The sequence below is a fragment of the Hemitrygon akajei genome, chromosome 1 (genome assembly GCF_048418815.1).
Source record: "Hemitrygon akajei chromosome 1, sHemAka1.3, whole genome shotgun sequence".
Taxonomy (NCBI): domain Eukaryota; kingdom Metazoa; phylum Chordata; class Chondrichthyes; order Myliobatiformes; family Dasyatidae; genus Hemitrygon; species Hemitrygon akajei.
Genome location: NC_133124.1, coordinates 145,478,910 through 145,498,114, shown reverse-complemented (window position 1 = coordinate 145,498,114; position 19,205 = coordinate 145,478,910). Strand labels below are relative to the sequence as shown.

Here is a 19,205-nt window from a genome sequence, read left to right as displayed (position 1 = left end):
CTGGGACTGCCTGAAAATACTGAAGCTGGCGATCTGTTAAAATTCTTTTCAGATATGCTGTACTCACTTTTCAATGAGACCCTCGAAACTAGCTCACAGAATTTCATTTTCTCGGCGTTCAGCTGAATTACGTCCTCGAGCAGTTGTACTTTCTTTGCATTATTATACAACTAAATAAGTTATTATTCAAGAAGCCAGAAAGAAATGGAAATTATTCTTCAACACAAATTTGTATAGTCAAAGATTATTCACCTGAGATCTTTGCCAAAAGGAAGAAATATTGAGAAGTTATGAGTGAAATGTATAAATTAGATTTAAATCCCTCCCTACGCTTTCCAGTAAAGCTGATAATTTTTCCTGAAAAATCTCAATCATTGAGAATTTACTCTCCTCAGGAGGGATGGGAGTATATTAAAAATCTTAAAGTTAAGCCTACTGAATAAAAAATTAAAGTTACTCCGATTACTCAATAGGCAATTTTGAAGTATCTGCTGTATGAGTTGTTTATGGAGCTTTTGAGTTAAGTACATTCTATACCTTTTCATTCTTATATATATATACTCACTCATTAACTTATCTTTTTCGAGAGAAAGAACATTGCTTGTAACATTATTTGCCAGGATTTATTCCTTCTTTTGAATATATGTTTAAGCTACTTTAGCGGATTCTAAGATGGCTGTTGTTGATTATGTTTCTATTAATGTTAGACATAACATTATAGTAGTTGAATTCTGTTTGTGCCTTTTATTATGGCTATTTTTCGTGGGATTTTTGCTTTTTTTAATTATACGGAGCTGCAAGATGGAGAACAGGGTCAAAGGTTATTAGTTAGCATGGGACCAGCCTATCGGTTCCTTCATTTCTATCTATTGGGTGGGGGTCTATTAGAGTAGGTTCTTTTCTTGATTGGGCAGTTCTTTTGATGGATTTCTCGTTCGTAAACGTGTCACTCCCTCTGGTTGTACCCGCGCCTTTTGGTTTAATCTGTACTTGCGTAACATTTCTTTTATATAATATTAAACTCAATTTTAAACATGGATGTTAATAAAATCAATATATCTTGGAATTGGAACGGTGTCAATCATCCCATTAAGCGTAAAAAGATTTTTAAGAAATTAAAAACACAATGCTGATATTTTTGCGCAAGAAAATCATATACGAAAACAGGATGAGGACAGGTTTTTCCGCTTCTGGAAAGGGCCCTTATTTCACTCGCTGTCGGATAGTAAAACAAGAGGTGTTTCTATATTTCTTAGTCCCAAAATCCCTTTTGTACACCTTAATACTACTACTGATTCGATTGGAAGATATTTAATTGTTACCGGTTTATTATGCGAGCAAAGGGTAGCTCTGGTGTGTGTATACGCACCTAATGTAGATTATTCTGATTTTTTTAAGAAACTTTTTTCAGAGTTACCGAATCTCAATGAATATAAGCTGATCATGGGTGGTGACTTTAATTGTTGTTTAAATCCAGCGATTGACAGGTCATCAACCAATCCGTCACTTCCTAATAAAGCGGCAGCTTGTATTAACTCTTTTTTATTAGAATATCACCTTGTCAATATTTCGAGATATAAACACCCCAATGATAAAGATTTCTCTTTTTTCTCACACGGCCATCATAAATATTCTCGAATTGATTACTTTTTTTTAGATACACATCTGTTAAACTCCGTTGTTGAATGTGCGTATGACATCATTGCGCTTTCAGATCACGCGCCTTTAAAGTTAACCCTTAAGCTTTCGGATAGATTTTTGAAAATCTCATAGTGGAGATTGAACCCTGTATTGTTACAGGATCCATCTTTTGTTCATTTTATTAAGGAGCAAATTTCTATATTTTTTGAATTTAATACAACTGAAGGAATGTCAAATCTGATGAGATGGGACACTTTGAAATTTTTTCTTAGGGGACAGATATTCTCATATTCAGCAGCCTTGAGAAAGAAAACTAAAGCAGAATTGTCAGTGCTTATTAATAAAATTAAACAGATAGATAAAGCATATTCAGTTAAACCTACTGAAGACCTATATAAAGAAAGGGTCGAACTTCAATCACAGTATGATTTGCTTCTGACCTTTCCCATTGAACAGCAAATTTTTAAATCTAAATGTTTATTTTATATGCATAGGGAAAAATCTGCTAAACTTTTAGCGGGTCAGTTAAAGGCTGGGATGGTCAGAAGGCAGATTTTAAAAATTTGCTGACCAGATAGAACAGAAACTTTAGATCCTTATGAAATTAATAAGATATTTATGGACTTTTATTCTAATCTTTATTAATCTGAATTCTCTGATAGTACTATGACTATGAATAAATTTTTGCAAAGGTTAAACATACCCCAAATTTTAATTCAAGATGTCGATATGTTAGATGCATCTATTAAACAAGAGGAGATAGCCAAGGCTATATCCTCTATGCAATTAGGTAAAGCTCCAGGACCTGATGGTTATACGGTAGAATTTTATAAGACCTTTCATGAAATGCTTACACCACATCTTCATCAAACATTTACCGACTCTACATCCTCTAGGAACCTTCCTAAAATTTATACGAAGCACTAATTTCATTGATTCCAAAAAAAGGAAAAGACGCACTGGAATGTGTATCCTATAGACCTATTTCTTTACTGAATGTAGATTTTAAAATTCTCTCTAAGATTCTAGCAAATAGGCTTGAGACTATCTTGCCTAATGTTATCTCAAATGATCAAACAGGATTTATTAAAAATAGGTACTCACATTTTAATATTCAAAGATTATTAAATATCATTTATTCCCCTTCAGCCAAAGAATCTGAACGTATTGTATCTTTAGATGCAGAGAAAGCCTTTGATAGGGTGGAGTGGCTTTATCTATTTCAGGTTTTAAAGAGGTTCAATTTTGGTCCAGGATTTATTTCCTGGATTAAATTGATTTATCATGCCCCGGTAGCTGCAGTTTTAACTAATAATCAAAAGTCTCCTTACTTTAGATTATATAGAGGTACCCGTCAGGGCTGTCCCCTTAGTCCTTTATTATTTAATTTGGCTTTAGAACCACTTATTATTGCTCTTAGGGATTCTAATTCCGTGCAGGGTATTAGGAGAGTGGATAAATTACATAAGGTTTCGTTATACGTGGATGATTTATTAGCTTACATTTCAAATCCTAAGAAATCTATTCCTTCTATGTTATCTATATTTATGGAATTTGGTACTTTTTCTGGATATAAACTTAATATACATAAAAGTGAATTATTTCCTATTAATAATTATTCTGATTATTATATTCAAATACCTTTTAATATTGCCAAAAACCATTTTACTTACCTTGGTATCAAAATTACAAAAAATTTTAAAGACCTATATAGGTATAATTTCTTCCCTTTAGTTGAATATACTCAACAGGTGCTTTCTAAATGGTCACTTATGTCGATGTCATTGATAGGTCGAATAAATGCTATAATAATGGTTATTCTACCAAAATTTTTATATATATTTCAAGCAGTTCCCTCTTTTGTTCCAAACACATTTTTTGATAAAATGGATTCTCTGATTTTATCTTATGTTTGGAATAATAAAAGCTCTAGAGTGAATAAACTTTTATTGCAAAGATCAAAAAAAATGGAGGACTGGCTTTACCAAACTTTAGATTTTATTATTGGACAATTAATATTTGTTATATTACTTTCTGGATTTATGATATAGACGACCAAGATCGCCCTTCATGGTTACATATGGAGGAAAATTCAGTAATGGGGTTTTCATTAGCTTCTTTATTAGGAGCTCCTCTTCCATTTTCGCTCTCCAGAACAGGTAGACAAGCTCTTAACCCTATTGTTAAACATACTTTAAAAATTTGGTTTCAATTTCGTAGATTTGTTGAATTAAATGATTTTTTACTTTCTAGTAAAAAGAAATTAGTCTTTTTTAAACCATCAACTTTGGATAAGGCTTTTCTAACATGGAAAATTAAGGGAATAAAAACTTTTTTAGATTTGTTTTTACAAGACTAATGTCTTTTTCACAGTTAATGGATAAATATGATATCTCTAATATTTTTTCAGGTATTTACAGGTTAGGAATTTTTTTACGTGATTTTTTACCGATTTACCCCTTGGCTTGCTCTTTAAATATGGCTTATGTTATTTTTCAGTTTAAACCTTTTCAAAAACGATTAATAGCTATCATTTATAAACAGTTAATGAATGCTTGCATGTCGCCTAATAATAGGATTCAACGTACCTGGGAAGTAGAACTTCAACATTCACCTTCAGATAATCAATGGAGTAAAATTTATTATTTAGTCAATAATTCATCTATCTGCGCACGCCATACCTTAATTCAGTTTAAGATAGTACATAGGGCCCATATGTCCAAAGATAAATTGGCACATATTTTTCCGAATATAAGCCCTATTTGTGACAGATGTAACGCAGAAATGGCTACTCTAATTCATATGTTTTGGTCATGTGTAAGTTTAAATAATTTTTGGAGGGATGTGTTTGGAATATTATCTAAAGTTATCGATATGGATGTTCAACCTAATCCACACAGCAATTTTTGGGATTATTCCAGAGGAAGCAAGCAAAGTGTCTGCTTCCTCCCAACATGTGATAGCTTTTTCAACTTTACTGGCTAGGAGAGCTATTTCGCTACATTGGAAAGAATCTAACCCACCTACTGTTTTATATTGGCTCTCCTCCATTATGTCATGTCTAAGCTTGCAGAAAATTAGAAGCCGGACATTTGATACATCCTTTAATTTTGAACAAGTCTGGCGACCCTTTATTCAATATTTCCACATGATTTAATTTATTTTTATTTATTTTTCTTTATTCTCTTAGGGGGAAATCCTTATCCATGAAGGCTCAGAGATGACTGAAAGGATGTGTTTTTTTTCCTCTTTTTTTTCTAATTTTAACCTCAATTGGACTGCTCAATCTTTCTTTTTCTTTCCTTTTTTTCTCTTTCTTTTTTATTTCAGTTTAGTTAGTGGGGTTTTCTTTCCTTATTAATAAAATTTCCAATCTTCTTTTTTATGATTATGAGGAGTTGTAGTTTTTTTTGACCATTGTATATATAACAGCATAATATTTTACTTATTTGATTTTGATCAATCCACTTTCATAATGTCTCTGTTTCAGAAACATTTTCCTGATTTCTTGCGTAGCCAAATTATTTATTTCATTCCTAATTCTTTTAATTTCCCCTAATGTATCCTGTGCCAAATTCAATTTGTGTTTTTTCTCTAGTTCCTTCAGCTTATTTTGTAATTCCTCTAATGTTTTATTCCTTATTTTTTTCTTATATGAAGATATCGCTATAATTTTCCCTCTTAAGACCGCCTTCAGAGTATCCCATAAAATGGGAGGTGAAACCTCTCCATTATCATTAAATTCTAAGTAGAGACCAATTTCTTTTTTAATTTGTTCCTTAAAGTACGGCTCATTGAGTAGACTTGAATTTAGTTTCCAAATAGTATTCATTGGCTGTAGGTCAAAATCAACAGATAAATATATAAGTGCATGGTCACTTACATCTATTGTCCCAATTCCACAGGTGCTTATTTTGTCCTTGCCTTTTCCAAATGTTATGAAATAGTCTATTCTTGTATATACAGAATGGGGAGCAGAATAATGAGTGTAATCCCTTCTGTCAGGGAAAAGGTCCCTCCAGATATCAATTAAACCAACATCCTCAAAAAGTAAAGATTTTGTTTCATAGGTTTTTCTATTGGAAGAGTCTAAGTTTGGTTGTAATGGTAAATTTAAGTCTCCCCCACATATCAGGAGACCTTCTGTTTCCGTTACCATAATATCAGTAATTTTCTGAAAGAAACCAATATCTCTTCCCGGGGGTGCGTATATATTCAATAGAGTAACTGAATTGCTGTCTATATTCCCCCTTACCAGAATATATCTGCCTTCTTTATCTCCCATTTCAAATATTTTTTCAAAATTTAGCTTACTTGAGATAAGAATAGCAACTCCTCTCCTATGTCCTGATTTATATGAGGAGAAAAACAGATTAGTGAAGCCCATTCTCTTTAGTCTTTTACGCTCATTATCACTTAAATGAGTTTCCTGTAAATATACTACATGGGCTTGTTCTTTTTTCACTTTGGATAAAATTCTCTTACGTTTAATCGGATTTAATAGCCCATTGGCATTAAAAGAAATGAATTTTACCTTTTAACGCAAATAATAACAAAAATGGCAACGAACGTGTGATTCCAAGGCTGAGGTCTCTAGTAGATGACCCTGGGTTGAGCTAGAGGAAATGTCTAGCTGTGGGGGATAACCCCTCCTACTTGTGAGTTGAGGGCCCCCATTGCAGTATTCATAAAAGTCAGTGAACAAATCCATTACACAGACAAGATTGTCCTGTGTACTCCTCCTATATATACGTGTGTGTGTATATACACACATACATACACACACACATTACATACATACACATATATGCACACACATACATTATATATATATTCTCAATTTGGTGGGGAAAGGGAGTAAGTGAGTGAATAAAGAATAACAACTGAGTAATATAAAATCCACATTATAACAAGTATTTCTCGAGATAGGTATATCAACGTGTACTTTTGCTTCCGTTTAGCTTCTCAACATTTTTAAAGTTAGCCAAACCTTATGGCTGTTCTGAAGGGGGTGAGGACTGTCTTTGGGAAACTCCTAGTCTCTTCCTGAAATATTTCTCTCGGCCTTCTCCCGTCTCCTGCCTTCTCGATTCTCGCACTATTTCCAAAGCGGAGTGGGATAACATCTCAGCCAGGCTTTTCCTCGTTTTGGTCATGCTGACAGGCAACCCTCTGGCCTTCATATTTGCAGTCGCCTCTTCCACTGTCTGGTACAACCGCGTCCTGTTGTCATAAAACACTCGAAGTTTAGCAGTGTATGGAGTTTGAAATCTAATCTTATTTTGCTTTAGTACTCGCTTTACTTCAGAGTATTCTTTGCATTTCTGGAGAACTGCGGGGGGGGGAGGGTAATCTTGGTCGAAATATATTAATTTATCCTCTAAGAACATTCTCTTCTTACCCCAGGCCCTTCATAGAATCTCCACCTTGGTGCTGTACCGAAGGAATTTAATTATTATTGAGCGTGGCTTTCTATCCTGGGTAGGTTTTGGGACTAACTCGCAGTGGTCTCTTTCAACTTCCAGCTTCAGAGCCGGGGTAAGCTCCAGCGTGTCCCGCAGTAACTTTCCGACAAACTCTGTCATAGACCAGCCCTCCACTCCTTCAGGAACGTTGTAGATTCTGATATTTTTCAACCGTGATCTTCCCTCCAGGTCAAGCAGTTTACCTTCTTGGTGATGTATTATTTTTATTGTCTTACTCAGTATCTGTTCCACGTTTTGAACGCAATCTTCCACCTTCTCAATTTGAGTCTCTGCCACCACTATTTTTTGATTTACGCTGGTGAGCTCTGACTTAATATCACGGAGCTGCTGCTTTACATCTTTCTGGAACTCCATTATTTCTTTCAGGATTTCGAAGATATTCGCCACTTCGCCTGAACGAAGCCCGGCGTCGGGTAGGAGAGCCGCTCGCAGCACTCCTCTCAGACGCAGGCTCCGTAGTGTCGCTTTTTTATTTCCATTCTTTTTCCCCATTCTTGCCCTTCTTATCAGTTCAAATATTTTTTGAAAAATATTATATTTGATGGGTTAACGGGGCTCTGAATGCCCTTCCATATGCGCCACGTGTCACTAGTGTCCTGGAAGTGGCTATGGATTCACTGGGTGGGTGCACACTTTGCCTCTCTGATGGCCCGGGACAGTTTGGCCCTCACTGTTGTTAGGGCTGCCTTGTCACCTGCTCTGAAGGCGGAGTCATGGGTCCTCAGCAGCGCACGCATCTCCTCGGTCATCCATGGCTTCTGGTAAAGAGCGCTTAGTGATGGTCTTGAACACAGTGATGTCATCGATGCGCTTGCTGATGGAGCTAGTCACTGATGCCGTGTACGCCTCTAAGTTGGTAGAGTTGCCATGGGTTGCAGCCTCCCTGAACACGTGCCAGTCAGTGTGCTCAAAGCAGTCTGGAAGAGCAGAGATGGCTCCTGCTGGCCAGGTTTTCACCTGCTTCTGTACTGGTCTGGAGCACCTGACAAGCGGTCTGTATGCTGGGATTAGCATAACAGAGATGTAGTCTGCGTATCCAAGGTGGGGGTGGGGCTCCACCCGGTACACATCGGGATATTTGCATAAATAAGGCCCAATGTGTTCTCCCCTCTCGTTGCAAACCATGTTGACTTTACCCTATCTTGTCCTGTGTTACCAAGTAGTCCATCACCTCATCCTTAACAACTGACTCCCAACATCTTCCCAACCACTAAGGTCAGGCTAGCTGGTCTATAATTTCCTTTCTGCTACCTTTCTCCTTTCTTAAAGAGTGGAGTGACATTTGCAATTTTCCAGTCCTCTGGCACCATGGCAGAGTCAAATGATTTTTGACAGATCATTTCTAATGCCACCATAATCTCTAACCTTTTAAATCATCATTGGTAGTGGTATTAGGTATTCTAGACCTCTTGAAATGAATGCTAATATGGCATTTGCCTTCCTCACCACCGACCCAAATATCTCTTCTAGCACCCCAGCAATTTCTGCACTTGCCTCCTGCAGGATCCCAGGGAACACCTCGCCAGGCCCTAGGGAGTTATCCACCCTAACTTGCCTCAAGACAGCAAACACCTCCTCCTCTGTAATATGTATCTGGTCTATTAAGTCAATACTGCTTTGCCTCACTTCTGTAGACTCTCTGCCCATCTCCTGAATAAACACAGGTGCAAAAGATCCACAGAACCATAGAACATTACAGCACAGAAACAGGCCTTTTGGCCCTTCTTGGCTGTGCTGAACCATTTTTCTGCCTAGTCCCACTGACCTGCACCTGGGCCATATCCCTCCAAACGCCAATGTCTAATCCAATTTACTACCTCTCCATGTATACCTAGCAACTGAATCTTCCTAACTAACTTCCCATGCGGGACCTTGGTCAAAGGCCTTACTAAAGTCCATGTATACAACATCCACTGCCTTCCCTTCATCCACTTTCCTGGTATCTTCCTCGAAAAACTCTAATAGATTGGTTAAACATGACCTACCATGCACAAAGCCACGATGACCTTTTCTAATAAGTCCCTGTCTATCCAAATACTTGTAGATCCTATCTCTTAGTACTCCTTCCAATAATTTACCCACTACCGATGTCAAACTTACCGGCCTGTAATTTCCCGGCTTACTTTTTGAGGCTTTTTTAAACAATGGAACTACATGAGCTATCCTCCAATCCTCTGGCACCTGACCCGTGGATATCAACATTTTAAATATTTCTGCCAGGGCCCCTGCAATTTCAACACTAGTCTCCTTCAAGGTCCGAGGGAATACCCTGTCAGGTCCTGGGGATTCATCTACTCTGATTTGCCTCAAGACAGCAAGCACCTCCTCCTCTTTAATCTGTATAAGTTCCATGACCTCCCTACTTGTTTGCCTTGTTTCCATAGACTCCATTCCTGTCTCCTTAGTAAATACAGATGCAAAAAACCTATTTAATATCTCTCCCATTTCTTTTGGTTCCATACATAGCCGACCACTCTGATCTTCAAGAGGACCAATTTTATCCCTTACTATCCTTTTGCTCCTAACGTTCCTTTAAGATCCATTTAGGATCTTCCCATCTCCTTTGGCTCCATGCACAAATTACAATTCTGCTCTTCCAGAGGACCAGTTTTGTCCCTTACAATCCCTTTGCTCTTAACATATTTGTATAATTCCTTAGGATTCTCTTTCAACTTATCTACTCGGGCAACCTCCTGCCTTCTTTTAGCCCTCCTGATTTCTTTCTTCAATGTTCATTTGCGTTTCTTATATTCCATAACCACCTTATTTATTCCTCCCTGCCTATATTCCTGCTATGCACCTCCTTCTTTTCTGAACCAGGACCTCAATAATGCTTGAAAACCAAGGTTCCCCAAATCTGCTATCTTTACCTTTTATTGTGATAGGCACATACAACTACATTCTCTCATAATTTCACTTTTGAAGGCCTCTCACTTATTAAGTGTACCTTTGCCAGAAAGCTGCCTGCCCCAATCCAGGCTTGCCAGATCCTTTCTGATACCATCAACATAGGCCTTTCTTCAACTTGGAATCTCAACCCACAGACAAGACCTATCTTTTTCCATATTAAGATTTCCCTATTTCCATATTCCATACTGATTAAGGAAATTTCCTGAACACATTTGACAGACTCAATCACATCCAGACCTTTTAGTTTGTGAGTTGCAGTCAATATGTGTTACCTATGTCCCTGTCTTTCTCCAAGTACGAAGACAAACATTGCGTAGAGTTCTTCATATAAAATCTCACTACAGTCATATATAGCCTCACCGCGACTCGCTTACATATACCAACCCCTCCTATTAGAAAAAAGCCAACAATTTGTTTTCCTAACTGATCCCTCTTTCCACATTCTGTGTTAGGAACCAGCATACCAGGATTCTCCCTGGCACCATTTTAATTTTTCCCTGAAGTGAATTTTCCTAAAACTGTGACAAACCTCTACATGCACAGTTTAGAGTATCCTAACCAGTTGTATCACAGCTTGATATTGAAACACTAATGCACAGGAACAGAAACTGGTGGACACAATCCAAGCCATTACAAGCAAAGCTCTCCACAGCATTGTGCACATTTACAATCAGCGCTGCCACAAGAAAGCAGCATCCATCATTAAGGACCTCCACCATCCAGGCCATGCTCTCTTCTCACTACTACATCGGTCAAGAAGTACAGCCCCACACTACCAGGTTCAGAAACAGATATTTCCTTACAACCATCAGGCTCCTGAGGCAGAATGGATAACTTCACTCATCTCAATGCTAAACTTATCCACTCCCTCTCGACTCACTTTCAATGAATCTACAACTCATGTTCTCGGTATTATTTATTTACTTTTTATTATTTACACAATTTGTCTTCTTTTGCACACTGATTATTTATCAGTCTTTATTATGTATAGGTTTTTTATAAATTCTATCATATTTCTTTATTTTCTTGTAAATGCCTGCAAGAAAATGAATCTCAGGGTAATAAATCTACGTTGAACAGTCCATTCTATCTCACATTTATCTTTCTGTCCGCCCTAAGTTCCTCTGCAGCAGCTCACAGTTCCCTCATTTTGAAACATTACATACTGACTTTTTAAATCATTGCAAGTTAATGTAAAGCAGACACCCCAGAAGTGATCCTCAAGATACCACTGTTGTATTTATAATAAATCTGATCCCTACTTACCTTCATGCTCTATAAGGGCCAGTGCGACATCAGTTGTGACCTCAATTCCAGAACTGATTGACACATGACAAGCTTTCAGCGAAGACAATGCAGAATCCACAGAGCTTAAGGATATCACAGGCATGATGGTTGGCCGCCCAGGCATCTTATCACAATGTCAACCTGTACGCAACAAGAAGCAGACAATTAAGCAGTGAATATAGAACTTAACACAGTACAGACCCTTCAGCCCATGACATTGGGCCAACCTTTTAACCTACTCTAAAATCAATTTAACCCTTCCCTCCTACATAGCCCTCTCTTTTTCATCCATGGCCTACATGTCCCTAATATATCTGTCTCCTTCACCACTATCCCGGGCTGGGTGTTCCACACACCCACTACTCTCTGAGTAAAAATAATTACCTCTGACATCCCTCCTATACGTTCCTCCAAGCACCTTACAGCGCTTCTCCCTATAGATGCTGCCTAGCCTGCTGTGTTCTACCAGCACTTTGTGTGTGTTGTTGTTAAAATTATGCCCCCTTGTATTATCTATTTCTGCCCTAGGTAAAGGTGTCTGGCTGTCCACTTGATCTGTGCCTCTTATCATCTTGTATACCTCTAAGTCATCCCTCACTCTCCTTCTCTCCAAAAGAAAACAACTAGTTCAATCAACGTATCCTCATGAGACAGGCTGTCTAATCCAGGAAGCATCCTAGTAAATCTCCTCTGTACCCTCTCTAAAGCTTCCACATCTTTTCTTTAATCAGGTGATCATAACTGAACACAAAAGTGTGATCTAACCAGGGTGTTAAAGAGTACTGTGGAGAGCATTCTGATAGGCTGCATCACTGTCTGGTATGGGGGGGGTTTAACTGCACAGGACCAAAAAAAACTGCAGAGGATTGTAAATTTATTCAGCTCCATCTTGGGTATTAGCCTACAAAGTACCCAGGACATCTTCAAGGAGTGGTCTCTCAGAAAGGCAGCGTCTATTATTAAGGACCTCCAGCACCCGGGGCATGCCCTTTTCTCACATTCAGCAATTCAGGAACAGCCTCTGCCATCCGATTTCTAAATGGATATTGAACCCATGAACACTACCTCACTTTTTAAATATATATTACTTCTGTTTTTGCATATTTTTAATCTATTCAATATACATATACTGTAATTTATTATTATATTATTTTTTTCTTCTATATAATGTATTGCATTGAATTGCTGCTGCTAAGTGAATACATTTCAAGACACATGCCGGTGACAACAAACCTGATTCTGATCAACCTTATGCTAAACCAGGATCCAATACACACAAAATGCTGGTGGAACACAGCAGGCCAGACAGCATCTATAGGAAGAAAAGTCGGGCCGAAACGTTGACAGTGCTTCTCCCTATAGATGCTGCCTGGCCTGCTGCGTTCCACCAGCATTTTGTGTGTGTTGCTTGAACTAACAGCATCTGCAGATTTCCTCGTACTTACGTTGCTAAACCAGGGTCACTGTTGTTTTATGTCTCCTCCCCCCCCCCCCAGCGACCCAGCCCTTCACTGAAACCCTACCACAAATCAAGCCTCTTTTTTTTGTCGAGATTAGCACACAAATCTCACTCACCCAGCACTTCAGAATCCCAAACAAGACCTCGGCCTCGGCCTCACAGTTCAAATCGCCGCCTGCTTCGCTAACCGCGGAGCATCCTGGGATTTGTAGTTTAAGCCGTTCACACCCTGATCAGTACTTCCGGTATCCCCTAGCCGAAACTACAAATTCTGAAAAGCAATGCTGGTTGCAGGACCTCGTCGTAGACAACACCTGTTGTGGCTTTATTAATTTCAAAATCCTTTTCAGTAAAAATGTGTGCTTTTCAAGTGTGGGCTTGAAAATGCTCTCGTGAGCAGATGATTAAAGTTGGTGCGCATGCGCCGTTGTTTTTAATCGGAAGTAGCCGTCTAGGAACGTAGTGACAGCGGTGGTACTCGGAAAATATCGGCAGCGCCCGATATTTTCAACGTGCAGTTAGCAGCATAATAATAGCACAACTCTGAAACATCGGAGGGTGAGTGTAAGAGTAGAAAAATGTCAACCGAAACGAGCAACCAGCCACAAATAGAGACGGGTGCAGTAGCAATGTCTCGAGGTGGGACAGCAGAATCTCAGCGGCACCCAGCATCCGCGGGCGACCATGGTCGGTGCCAGCCAGCGGCATTCGCCCGCCACCGGCCGTCACGGTCAACCACGGACTGGCGGCAGATGTGGACTAATTACAGCGTCGTAGCACAACTGCACAAACAAGTTCCAGCATACCAGACGGCATTATTTTTGCATACAATTGAACCGTCAGGACTTGAGGTCTACAACAGTTTTGTGTTCGCAGGTAAGACCTCATAAAGATTTTAGGTGCATTTGACAGATATGCTCTGGGTTAGAAAAATGAGACATATGAACAGTACTTGTTCAACAAGCGGCAACAAGAACAAGGTGAGATCTTTGAATCGTTTCTTGCCAGCCTTAGATCTCTTGCAAAGACATGTAATTTTTGCTCATGTATGTCAGACAGTCTGCTGAGAGACAAGATCATACTGGGCATTAAGGAAAATGTCTGTTACAAGAGAGAAAACTAATGCTCAATAACTGCATTGACATCTGTAAAAGCACTGTAAAAGAAATGGCTGAATCACACCTACAAGCATTCAGTATGGCTGCAGATAGCAGGTCCGCTGCTGTCCTTGGGATTAAACCTCGAGCTAACAAGAAAGGTTCAAAGCATCCTGGACAGAAGGCTAGTGCTAGCGGTGGAGCCAGAGCAAAAGGCACCTTGAACAGCCACAGAAGCAAAGTGAACCCTTGCAAGTACTGTGGCACGGAACATGCAAGAGACAAACAACAATGCCCAGCGTACGGACAGGTGTGCAAGGCGTGTGGCATTTGAAATCACTTTGCAAAGGTACTGAAGCAGAAGCCCATGCATGGGGTGAAAGCACAAAGCAATAACCAAACCAACAGTGACAGCAGCACCGAGTTTATCAACAATGTTATGCTGGTGATCAACAGTTTGAAGACAAAGGATGACGTATTCACACAGATGCTCATCAATGGGGAGCCAATAGACTTCCAAGTCGACAGCGGGGTGAGCATTAACATTTTACCCCGCAAATACTTGGAGGGAGTAGATCACACACTAAGACAATGTACAAAAAAGCTGATGATGGAGAACATGACCACCATGGATGCAGAAGGAATGTGCAGAGTGAAATTGCGTAACCCCATGACGAACCGCAAGTATTCTGTCAAATTTGTTGTGGTCACTGATGACTTTACACAATTGCTGGGAAGCAGGGCCAGCCAACAAATGAAGCTGATTACGGTCAACGATGACAACTTTCTCAGGGTGCATGCACCTGCACTCAGAGAAAAACAATGCACACCAGAAGAACGCTATGCAGAGGTGTTCGATGATGCGCTCGGGGAGCTTTCGGGTGCAGCCCACTTGCAGATTGATGAGGAAGTTACCCCCACACGTCTACCTCACACTATGAAGCGGAAAGTGAAAGCTGAGCTTGATCAACTGGTAGACCGCAAGGTGATAGCTCCAGTCCATGAACCTACAAGGTGGGTTAGCTTGCTAGTGGTAGTAGAACGGCAATCTTCGTATATTTGTTGACCCTCGACCATTGAACAAAGCGCTGAGGAGAGAACACTACCCCCCCCTTCCGGTGATGGAGGATATTTTGCCAGATCTTGACCAGGCTAAGGTTTTCAGCAAGCTTGAAATGAGTTCTGCATTTTGGCAAGTGAAATTGGACAGTGAATCAAGCGTGCTTACCACCAACACAGCTTTCGGGCAATATAGATGGCTCAGACTTCCGTTTGAACCAGCGTTTCATCAGAGATCTTCCAGTGCAAACTGCATCAGGCGCTGAAAGGACTACTGCGAGTGATCTGCATCGCAGGCGACATTCTGGTATATGGAAAAGGGGAAACGCAGGGAAAGGCAATCGCTGATCATGATGTGAAACTTGAGCAGCTATTACAGCGCTGTGCAAAGCAGTATATCAGGCTCAACAAGAACAAATCTGTCTTCAGAGCGACAGAGATACCCTTTTTGGGACATCTCATCACAAGTGAGGGACTTCAGCCTGATCCTAGAAAGGTCGCTGACATTCTCAACATGCCAGGACCCACAGATGTGCAGGGAGTGCAGCGATTGATCGGATTTGTCAACTACCTGAGCTGTTTTCTACCAAGTCTCTCAGATACCCTTGAGCCAATAAGACAGCTGACAAAGCCAGATGTAGCATGGGAGTGGTAGGCTGAGCAGCAAAACGTTCTCCAAGATCAAGCGGATGGTATCCGAAGCACCAGTGTTAGCGTACTACAATTCTAAGGAAGAGCTAACCATCCAATGTGACGCCAGCAACAAAAGGCAGCACTCCTCCAGAATGGGCGTCCGATCGCATATGCAAGCAGAGCGCTAACGGACACAGAAATGCGTTATGCAGCAATTGAAAAGGAAATGCAATCGTTTTCGCACTTGGGTGTTTCCATCAATACACTTTTGGCCGCTTCACAAGAGTACTCTGCAATCACAAGCTGCTTGAAATGAGTTAAGAAGCCATTGGTGAAGGCACCAAAGCGCCTACAGGGAATGTTTCTTCACCTGCAGAGCTATGATTCCGACATCACCTACTGTCAAGGAAAGCTCATGCACCTCGCGGATACGCTACTGCAAGCAGTTAACTGTACTCCAGGCCAGGAGAACAGCTTCGACCAAGTTAACATGCTATCACACCTGCCAATCCGCGATGAGCGTCTGGAGCAGATTCACATAGAAACAGCAAAAGATAATACACTACAAATGTTTGAAATGCGTAATCATCAGCGGATGGCCAAGCGAACGTGACACGCTCCCAAAGCAACTCAAACCTTACTATAGCTATAGGGATGAGCTTGCAGTCCAAGAATGCTTAATCTTCAAAGGTGAGCGTGTCATCATACCGCAAAGTGAGCGAAAGCAAATGAAGGAAAGAATTCATTCGTCACATTTGGGCGTAGAAGGATGCCTCAGACACGCACATAAATGTCTTTTTTGGCCAGGCATGAACAGTGACATCAAGCAATATATTGCTACATGTGATGTTTGTTGCACATACAAAATGAGTCAGCAGAAAGAATCATTTATGAGTCATAAGGTACCTGCTCGGCTGTGGGAAAAGATAAGTACCAACCTATTTACATTCAAAGGAAAAGAGTACCTCATCACCGTCAATTACTACAGCAATTTCTTCGAGCTAGATCTTCTTTGCGATAAGACCAGCGCAGCCCTTATTTGCAAACTGAAGGCACATTTTGTGAGATATGGTAGCCCAACACAAGTGGTTAGTGATAATGGGCCACAATACACGTCAGTGGAGTTTTACAGAATTGCACGAGAATGGGATTTTGAGCACTTGTGTAGCAGTCCCAGAAATAGCAAAGCAAATGGAAAGGCTGAATCAGCAGTTAAAACAGCTAAGCGTATCCTCACAAAGAGCAACAAATCACAAGCAGATCCCTACCTCGCACTTGTAGACCAACGCAACACACCTTCGCAATGGCTCAGCACAAGTCCTGCTGAGCGTCTGATGAATCACCGCACACGCACGCACCCGCCTACAACAGCAAGTTTACTGGAACACAGAGCTGTATGCGAACGCAGGTGTACAAAACCGCGTCCAGCAGCAGGCCGACAATTACAACAAATCAGCCAAAGATCTTGCCCCACTTGCCAAAGGGGATATCGTGCACATGCAACCCATGGTTAAGGTAAAAAGAATTGGGAGAAAGCAATTGTGTGTTGGCGCCTTGATGCGCCTTGATATGTAGTTCAAACCCCTTCTGGGATCTACCGACGTAATCGCACACATCTACGAAAGACGGCTGAGGAACCGTCTGAAAAGCTAATCACACATGAACAGGCAAAATCAGGTCAAACAACTGAGATCAATGATCACAGTGTGCCTACCGCATCAAATGCACAGAGCCAAACACTAGCAGAGGCTAATGACAGAACACAAACACTAATACAAAGCTGAAACATGCAAATAACAAACAACAGGACTCAGACAAAACAGTCAAAACTCATTCTGGCCGCATGGTGAAAAGGCCACAATACCTAGAAGACTTTGTCCCACATTGAATAATTGCATGAACAATTGAACAATAAGTCTGACACTATTTGGCATTTCAATGTCATGTTTATACTCAAAGAAGGACCATGTCCTATTTGAGGTTGTGTAGTTTGAAGTTAAAGTCAAATTTTAGTATGTTTTATATTTTGTATATGTGCTCATACAAACGGAAATAATGAGTGGTATGTATTTGTGACAGGCATAAGAGACATAAGGCATGATTAATGAATGCTTTGAAAGTTAATTCCGTGAAAATATACTGGAAAGTAGACTCCAGAGAAATTGAGGTTAATTGTTAATACAGTTGTTCCTTTTCTTTGTTTTGATAAAAAGGGGGATGTTATGATATACTTGTACATGCACTCGTGAGCAGACGATTAAAGTTGGTGTGCATGCACCATTTTTATATGAAATATCTGTCCCAAAACAGGTTGGTGGGTTGGGGGACTACTGTACAGGACCAAAAGAAGCTGCAGAGGGTTGTAAATTTAGTCGGCTTCATCTTGGGTACCGGATTAAGAAAGATCAGAGCAAATATGCACATGGTACAAAACCTTGGAAGCATACAGAAGCAGACATTTTCTGTCCCTCGGTTTCAGAGAATTTAATGGACACTAAGGATGAATTGTTGATTTCCCATTCTACGTCATCACAGTCCTTGTACTTTTTTTGTCTCTGCACTGGACTTTCTCTGTAGCTGTAACACTATTCTGCATTCTGTTTTTAACTACCTCAGTCTACTAATGCATGGTACCAAAGTTATTCATGATATCTCAATATCTGAAACTGTTACCATACCTGGCAGGTCCTGACAAACAACTTGATTTTGAAAACCAAAATTATTGCAGTTGGTGGGAATCCTGAAATAAAACAGAAAATGCTGAAAACATTCATCAGGTCAAGCAGTTTTGTGGAAAAAAAGTTAAGAGCTGATGTTTCAGGTCCAAGACCCTGCATCAGAACTGAATATGATTTTAACAACGTATACAAAACGGAGAAACTCAGCACCTTAGGCAGCATCGAGAATGGACGTTTTGGACCTAGACCTTTCATTAAGACTGGAAAGGAAAGGGATAGAGGTCAAAGTAAGAAGGTTGGTGAGAGAGGAAGTGCAATAGGTGAAGCCAGGTGAGTGGGAAGGTTGGTTGGTGGGTGGGGGAGGAGGGATGAAATGATAGGAGAAAAAGGTAAAGGGCTGAAGATGGAATTTGATCAGAGAAGAGAATGGATCATGGGTGAAAGGGAAGCAGAAGCACCAGTTGATAGCAGACCATCACCTGCCAGCGTACTCCATCCCCTCCCCCTGCCTTTAGTACCTTTCCTTTCCAGTTCCCATGAAGGGTCTCAACCCAAAACGTTGACTGTTTATTCCTCTCCATAGGTGCTGCCTGACCTGCCGTGTTCCTCCAGTAATTTTTTGCGTATTGCTCAAGTAACTGGGCTTTCAGTAGATAAGACTGAAAGGTTCACCAACCTATTCCCCCTAATCTCTACTCTTGTAACTTTTTCCAACAAACTCAGCACAAGCTAGTGGGACTGCACCTAATCCAATAACTCGACAAATTTACAGCTTTTTGAATTTAACATTGAATTCAGCAATTTTAGATATCCAACAGTTCTCATTTTTGTATATTACTTTGCATCTGAGAATTCCAGCAGTTTGCTTAGCTGTTTATTACATCAGAATGAGGCTTACTCTCACCAGCATGTATTGTGAAATTTGCTGTCATTATGCTACTGTGCATAATAAAAA

At 40.1% G+C, this 19,205-nt stretch overlaps 1 protein-coding gene across 3 annotated transcripts in view; it reads right to left on the bottom strand.

Annotated features, from left to right (window-relative positions):
• Positions 1-13,031, bottom strand: part of nsmce2 (NSE2 (MMS21) homolog, SMC5-SMC6 complex SUMO ligase) — a 212,608-nt gene extending 199,577 nt beyond the window's left edge. For 2 of the 3 annotated variants that reach the window (XM_073052853.1, XM_073052862.1), the window contains exons 1-2: positions 12,900-13,030; positions 11,304-11,465 (exon numbers count right to left, since the gene is read on the bottom strand). In XM_073052853.1, the coding sequence (XP_072908954.1) occupies positions 11,304-11,448 (145 nt within the window). In that variant the 5' untranslated portion in view covers positions 11,449-11,465; positions 12,900-13,030. Of the gene's footprint in view, positions 1-11,303; positions 11,466-12,899 lie in introns of all 3 variants that reach the window. The other variant, XM_073052871.1, reaches the window with a different exon arrangement.
• Positions 13,032-19,205: the final 6,174 nt, after the last annotated feature.